The 8740-nt window shown below is 38.9% G+C and overlaps 1 protein-coding gene across 1 annotated transcript; it reads right to left on the bottom strand.

The window, feature by feature from the left end:
- Positions 1-240: 240 nt before the first annotated feature.
- On the bottom strand, positions 241-6071 carry LOC111874334 (fizzy-related protein homolog). The gene is made up of 4 exons (XM_023869748.2): positions 5723-6071; positions 4358-4547; positions 2170-2277; positions 241-664 (listed from the first exon to the last, which is right to left on the bottom strand). The coding sequence occupies exons 2-4, from the start codon at positions 4523-4525 to the stop codon at positions 455-457; spliced, it is 486 nt and encodes a 161-aa protein (XP_023725516.1). The 5' UTR covers positions 4526-4547; positions 5723-6071; the 3' UTR covers positions 241-454.
- Between the last annotated feature and the right edge of the window lie 2669 nt (positions 6072-8740).

The following is an 8740-nucleotide window of genomic DNA, read 5'->3' on the forward strand; positions in this document are numbered from 1 at the left end:
AACTTCTGCAACTGATACAGCACATTAAATATATTACAAAATAAACCTAGGCATACCAACATCAAGGAGTCAATAGGTAGAAATATGTTGGACACTTCTGTCTTCTGGGATATAACAACACCATGCAGTTGCGAAAGTCAACAGACATTTTCGAGGAACATATCACCTCTATCATCATGGTCGAAGAGTAAGCACAACTTGGTGCATACTCCATGAGTCTTTCTTGCTTGGCTTTCATTGCGCTATACAGCACCATGCAGTTGTAAAAGTCAACAGACATTTTCGAGGAACATATCACCTCTATCATCATGGTCGAAGAGTAAGCACAACTTGGTGCATACTCCATGAGGCTTTCTTGCTTGGCTTTCATTGTGCTATACAGCACTACATTCCAGGCAGTAAAACTCAAGCAAAAATATATAGAAATAATTAAATAAACATCACTATTGTTGCCTCAACTATATATACCAATGTGAAGCTGCCGTACCTTAAACAGATTTCTTCCATTCAGTGGGACCAATGCCCCTCTCTCATCATATTGGTCTTTAACATCTTCAATGCCAGCACCAAGCAGTTCATTCCTCAGAAGACATGAGTATGGTGATCCATCACAATTCCAGCGGCCATTCTCAGTAGCCTTTCTTGTTAGTACACTATGGCCATCCTAAAATTAAAATCACAGCAATTTCAAAGACATTTCCTCAATTACCCAGCACTAAGATGAATCCACACATATTATAAACAAAGGAAACATCGCAAATTTCAAATAAACATCTCAAATGAAATGAACTATATAACTACATCATAACAGCAAGTTTCAAATGATGATGCAGTGATACAGCTGCTCCAAATCTCAAAGAAATGAAATAAGAGACTGCATAAACGGAATGTAGAGATTTCTTCCCATTCATCTCTGCTCAAGAACAGTCTTAATATCAGAGAAGTGTTAAAATAACCTTGAACTGGGTCCCCTACTCTCTCTGTCAACATATAATTACACTCCATTAACTTTTAAGTGAAAACTAATGTGCACAATGCACCTTACATACATTACTGAATTCCTTATAACAAGTCTTCTTGAACCTACATAACCTCTTGTGTGTTCCCACTCACTCTATGCCTGTGACTTTCATACAGCCATATACAGTAATCATGATCCATTATCATCAGCTGCAAAGTAAGCACCAGAACAAATCCTCTCAACTTATTCTGGATTATCTGGTCTCTCTTTATCCTGGAGGCTTATACTGCATAATTCTTTGGATCATTCTATTGTGTTTCCTATGTTCACACCATTGGGGTTTGTATTGCTGAATTCTTTCCTCTAAATTGAAACTTCCCATCCAGGTGCACAGTCATGATCACAAAAGCTATGTCCACATACTCAGAGAAATTTCAGTGCTTCAACCCATCTTCTATCACTGATATTTAGTGTTCAACTTTTGGACCCTTTAACACGAGTACTACCATGAATGTTAGATACAGGTACTTATTAACCAAGTCTTGGTCATAACTACATGACACAAGTGGTTAAAATTTCCTCTCTATTCAATTACAATATGCCTCGCATCGTAAATTTCATTGCAATTATTCAATATGATCACAAATTATAATAAAAGAGATTATAAATGACCAACTGGACACAGATGTCATTATTTTTGTTTTCTTTGGAGAGGGTGACTCACCATATCTTGGAAACTGTGTTAGTTCCCAACAGCTTAAGAAACTGACACCATTTTCACTCCTTACAAGGAGGTTCTCATTAGGAAAAAGGCCTCTAAATAAACAGTGGTAACACTGCTAGTGACACAACAATCCTGATTCCTGGCACAGATAAACAGAGCCCATGTTATCCACCAGATAGGGTGCTTGCATCACTATAGTACTCCTTTGTTGCAGCAGTCTTTTAGACAGAATGAAATATTAAAGTGGTGTACTAAGGACAAACAGCACAGTTGGTATCCCATATCAGCAGAAGAGCAACATGACATTGCTCACCTACAGGAACTGCTGGTAGACCACAAGAACTCTTCATGCCAGGAACCTACCAGTCACACAGACATTAGTCCCCCACCAGAATGCAAAATTTATTCTATCCATAATTAATCCATCATACTTGTGAACTCAATTTAGTCAAACACAATAATAAAGATAATTAAAAATACTCACTGTGACAGTGGCAAATTTAGTCAGCCAGTTGTTTCTATTGCGTGTTGGAATGAATCGATCACCGATCTTCCTATAGCGTGGGGTCTCAGATGTCAGTAAAATATGTCGCTGGAATTATAAATCAGACATCATTAGAATCTCAAATTTTCCAGTCAAATGAGAAATGTGCAAATCTTTCAAACGAAGTTCTTGGAACATGGCATGGATTTCAGTTCCTTTCAGAAACTTGTATGAAAACAAAACTGTAAATGTTATGCATATAATTGTCCTTTCAGGGATGAAACATGTGCAATGAAGGGGACAGAAAATAAATTTTTGACGAGTTAAAGAACGAACAATGTATAGGACTTTGAGAATCAAAACACTTACACCAAGACAGACACAGAGAATTTACTAAAAAAAATTCCACCATGTTTCCTTTCAACGGTGAAAATATGTAGCACAAGTCTTCACATGAAGGCAGACAATACAGGGTGTTTCAAAAAGAGCTTTACAACTTTGAAAGCCTATATAGATTTATACAGAGGACATACACAACGTTTTGAACTGTCATAATGTAGCAAAACACACCAAGTTTTACCTTGGATAGTTATGGTTCAATGTGACTTCCACTGATAATGCGGTAGACGTCCCACCTGCAGTCAGTCTCTTGCCACACGCTACGTAGCATGTCTGGCGTCACTTCTGCAACTGAGGCAGTAATTCGAGTTTGGAGCTCAACAAAATTTGCAGACAAAGGTGGTACAAACACTCGATCTATAACGAATCCCCATATGAAAAAATCCAGGGGAGTAAGATCCAGGGAATGAGGTGGCCATGCTATCGGCGCCGCTCTACCAATCCACCGACCTGGGAAACAGGTGTTGAGGTACTCGCCCACTTCTCCAAGGTAATGAGGGGGTGCACTGTCATGCTGGAAGTGAATGTGTCCTTCTTGGTAATCTTTGTCTAACTGTGGAATGAGGAACTCTTGGAGCATGTCCAGATATATGACACCGGTAATGGTCATCCCCATGAAGACGAAGGGGCTGTACACTCTTTCTTTGCTGAGGTTGCAAAACACGTTCACCTTTGGGCTATCACGAACATGTTCCAGGGAGACACGTTGATTTTCGCTGCCCCAGAACCTGCAGTTGTGGGTATTCATCTAACCACTGAATGAAACGTGCTCTCATCACTGAAAATAACAGAGTCCAGAAACTTCTCATCGTCTTGTATCCGATGAAACATTTGCACACAAAATTCCATATGAACCACCGTATCTGCAGCCTAAGGTGTTAAACGATGGATAGTTTGTACGCTTTTAAGTACACTCGTACTTCGTAACACTCGCCGCACAGTAACATTTGGAATACCAGTTTCCCGAGACACACATCGCGTTGACTTTCATGGACTTTGATCGAAGCTCTCCCTACTCTGTTCCACTGCAGCATCAGAAACATGTGGCCGACCGGGGAGCGCTCGCAGTGGCGGTATTGGGTACTACAGTACCATGTGCATGAAACTCTGTGTATTTTGCTACATTATGACAGTTCAAGACGTTGTGTATATCCTCTGTATAAACTGATATAAGCTTTCAAAGTTGTAAAGCTCTTTTTGAATCACTCTGTATACTCAGGGACAGGGTTAGAATTTAATTATGGCTGAAGTGAGGTTAGAACCTGTGATCACACCAAATCTTTCAGTAAGGATCTACTATAAATATGTAAGTGTGAACATTTCCTTTAACACACGCTTAACTATGTGTCTTTGCCAGAAGCAGCACACTTATATCAAAACATCTCACCACTGTAGATCATGGGCTCATTAACCATTCACCTCAAAGCCTACCACGTGTGATTCCTCATGTCAGACCATAATGCACAATAGGGATCACATGACCTGAATACACGCCTATCAAGAGGCCTACCTTGTGGGTTATATTTTTGTTGTTCTAGCTTGGGTGAGTAAAATGCGGATAACTCTCCGTAAAGAGTCCAATTAAAAACTTTGTCCCTTTGCTCATGCTAGATGCAAAGTTGGGTGGGCAGTGAGGTGTTTTGGCCATACTGATGCAGTGAAAATTCATGTCACCTTTAGATTTTGAACTTCTGCCATCCAGTTCATAGCAAGTCACTTTACTAGGCCAACTGCCATGGTCTTAAGTAACCATTTACACATATATGATACTAAAATAAGTTCCACTTACTTTTTTTGTTGGCGGTGCCATGACAGGGGACACATCACTACTTGATTCAAGGAAACCTCCGGATGGTGGCAATGCAGCTGTAAGTAGCCTTGCTTCTAATGAACCACTAGATCCCAAGTTACCAGTATGTTTCCGCAACAAACGCCGTTCATAAGCAGAGTTCATCATGTTGGCTAAGATATTCCACAAACTTAAAAAAAAAAAGATTTATAATCAGACTGGCATTCAGTCAATTCAGCATAAAAATACAAACTTTTCCATATTATGGGAATAATGAAAGAAAATCATGAAACAAAATACATCACTTCTAAAAATAATGTTCCACAAATACATGGCACAGAACTGGCTCCCTGTGACAGCCCTGCAGTAGACTGTACAGAGTTCCCCCACTTCGCACACTGTCCCTCTCTGCACTCAAAGAGCACCCGACCACTGATTACTTTAAAAAAAATGACAAAAACTTACACAAATTTTTTTACAAGACTTGCTAAAATTGACCCTCTTCTGCTTTCAAGCATGCCCCACAGCATGTAAACAAGTTCTGTGACATGCTGAAGTTCTGACGCAAATGCTTGCCATGGACTTGTATGAGGAGCATGCTACACCATTGCCTTTACATTGTATAATGATGCTCGGTTAACTCACACGAGGATTTCATTCATATATTTTGAACAACTTTACAATATGACAATGACTCAATCATCAAACATAATGAGATCACTACCACAGGCAAAAAGTTTTGCCTGTTTGTTACTTGGGGTATAAAACTAAACAGCTAGTTTTCACAGTTGGAGCCTTCAAATAAAATGAAAACTTTTGGAAAGCACGCAAGGAGATTAGGTCATAAATGCCACAAAATTGAGTTCCTAGTCATGCATATTGAAGCTTGTCAGCAAGGGGTTTGTGACAAAAATATAAAATCCAAGAGGAATGTGCATACTGAAGAAAAAGTTCAAGATATTTACACACAATAACTGACTGGTAATCCCAAATTGTTAGGAAACTAGTTCTGATAAACCCTGCATTTACAGCCACTAGACCAATTAAATCTTGCCCCTATAAAAAAACATATCCATGACAAAGCTCTCAGTGGTCATGTCAATATGCAAAATTTATGAACAAGAAGCCAATTATATCCTCATGTTATTCAACAAGTGCCACTACTCATTGGAAATGTAATGGCATGGTGTGCTGTAAAAGTGTGGTGAATCATTTACTTCAGAGCTTCAGATTGTGTTGCAAAAACTTGTTCACATGCTTTCAGACATGAGTGAAGGCAGNAATGAGTCAGTTCATAAGCATAACTAATAAATCTGGGGCAGATAACAATTGTGCAGGTTCAGAAACTTAACACATATTACATACCTTCTTCAAATCCACAAAAACCAAATTAAATATATTAATTCTTCGGAAAAAACTTCAACATCCACAAAACTGAAGCACAAAATAACCGTCAAAACAAAACACTACCGACCGGTAACCACTGCCGGTTCTGCCAGCCAATCACAATTGAGAACAGTCATCACAGATTACTTGTACACAGCAATTGCTAACTATAGATAATTTTATCACAGATTATTCAATGCGTGTTATAAAAAGAAACCTGTACTTTGCCATTTAAATCATTAGCATATTGACTATAATTTTAAAAATATAACACTTAATTCACCGTACACAAAACAGGCATACAAATCACAAGAACTCTATATACACTGAAGTGTCAAAGTCATGGGATAAGTACAAAGTATCGTGTAGGACCCCCTTCAGCCCGGCTATGTGCACCAACTCGACGTAGCATCGATTCCATAATAAACAGAAGACCTCTGGAGCGATCCGGAGCATAAGGATAGAGACCGGCGAGAGAGACACGGGTTACCGTTTCAAAGCAAGCAACACCTCAGACCCGACATATCACATTAAAAACCTTCATTTCCTTAATATTCTAAATTTAATTTGTTGAATTATATAAAGCATAAAAAATTGAAAGATTTTCTTCTGATTATGAACATCGTCCATCGTTGTCCTCTTTTTTTTTTTAAATAACGTTTCGGAGACTGTATTCTGTCTCATTAAACCAAACACTATTCAGGTATATCGCAATGTATGAGGATAAATAACACATTAAGCAGAGTCCTTTAGAAGCTAAAGAGATTACCCACATTTTATGGAACCCAAATGTTCATTGATGTTTCCACAGGAGTCTGTCACTGGAACCTGTCCTCAGCCAAAACAATCCAGTCCATGCCTTCCCACTATATTTCTTCAAGATTCACTGTAATATTATTATTCTACCCATGCCTCAGTCATCCAAGTGGTTTACTTCACCTTGGGTCTTCTGGCAAAAAAATTATATGTAGTTCTCATCTCTCCCATCTGTGCCACATGCTTTGTCCTTCTCAAGTGTAGAAAATTTCAAAATGGTCTTGATTAACTGACAGAGGAGACGAACAGCTTCATATGGGTCCCAGACAAAGGTAGTTGTCCGATAGCCATCGCATATACTGTGTTCTATCACTGCCAACAGGCAAGGGAAAGTCATGTAAAAATATCTGCACTGAATTCAGATGGTCTTGAGTACAAGAATTCTGACATCAAGCAGATCACCTAGATGGAATTACATTGTCACTGAAACTTAATATCATTGTTCTCAGAAACATACCAGAACTGCTGTTTCCAGCACTATTTGAAGTGTCCTTATTTCCTCTGCCAATACTCTTGCGCTCGATGCCTGATGGTTTCAAGTTTGGAGGCGGACATTTCATCATCTTCATCCTCACTGCTATTATTGACCTGTGCCACTCCTTGTCTGCAACGCTGCACACTGTTCTGTCCGTTCTGTCTGCCCCCCTCGCCAACGGGATAAAAATTAGACTTGAATCAAGGCTCCGTGGCAACTTTGGATACCCCCGTGAAACAGGTCGCCCATTCTGTGTATGGTTCAAAGAAGCTGACTTGGGACATACACCACGACCAGCCATTCCAGCACTAACAGCCAGTCGATATTTGATGCCTTTACTCATGGCTATTTTGTCCGATATCCATTCAGTTTCTCCCACCTGAGAACAGATTACAAAAAAAGTTTGTTCCCTTTTTTTAAGCTGCTTCTCTTCGGATGTTATCTTCTTAGCACACTTATCTGGTTCCATGCTAATTATTCTTGGCCTGCGATATTCATGCGGCAAAATGATGAATGTAATTTCTAAGAGCTGATCATTGTCCGTGACAATTTAAGAGAGAATTCTGATGTTTCAACGGGAAGATAAGTCTTAATCAAAGTCTCAAAATTACAAATGTACACGCAATACGACAAATTATTCTCACTCTTCCTGTTCTGAGGTGGTTGTCGAGTTCACAACATCACTCACCATGCATATTATAAGCAAGTTTCATTTGGTTTCTTTTAAAGTTGGAATGATTATATAAAACATAATTAGGCTGTTGAATGGGTAGAACATGTCTCCCCTCAAGGCTCTGATGTGCCTCGTTCGAACTAGGCAGGAAGAATGACTCCTGCTCCACACAGCACCATTGCACAAACATTAATTTAACATTATTTAACGATCATCACTACGCATAAAGTGTTACGAACTATAACCGCTGTTGGTCCTTAATCGGCTGATAATTACAGTCTGTATTACATTTTTGTCATGATAAGAACTACTCGATATTGCGCCCGGTCACTTTGGACGCTTTGGACAGTTCCGACGTTAAACACAGTGCCTCTCTTTGTGCTGTAGTGAACTACATATCATTTTAATCATGTCGCACATCCAATGCCGCTGGATTGCATCGTGCATTCCTTTGAAACTGTTCCCTGTGACCTCATATTTTCACAAACAAATAAAGCTCAAGCGTTTCCCCCCGCCGCCATTAAACTTCGAGAGGTGTTACATCCTGTAACGCAATTCTCTACGTACGGTGTATCTTGATGTGTTCTTAAAAAAAATACTGAGTAATTATGATACAATATTAGAATACGAATTTAAAAATGCGATCAAATTAATATTATATATATATATACGACAAAGAAAGGGACGATCGTTGATTTAGTAGTGACTTTTGAAAGAAAATTCATGATAGATTTCAAGCATAATACAATTGTGATCTTGTGTGTTAGATTTCAATTTTTTCCCTGATTCATACACACAGAACTTTGACAAATGTCTCCGTATCCTAAGAAGCGGCTTTGACCTTAAACAAAAAAACAAAAAAAAATGTGGTTGTGTCAAGTGATGGCAAAGCTAACATTGAATTGAACTGAATTGAATTTAATAACATTAATCCGCCCCGAAGGAGGAATCTCGAGAAATTATACGAGTATATACAGTTGCCCGCTACAGCAAACTTCGTCTACGATTTTTGAACATTTTTGCATCGAATTTT

This window comes from Cryptotermes secundus, unplaced genomic scaffold (assembly GCF_002891405.2).
Source record: "Cryptotermes secundus unplaced genomic scaffold, Csec_1.0 scaffold4461, whole genome shotgun sequence".
Classification (NCBI taxonomy): domain Eukaryota; kingdom Metazoa; phylum Arthropoda; class Insecta; order Blattodea; family Kalotermitidae; genus Cryptotermes; species Cryptotermes secundus.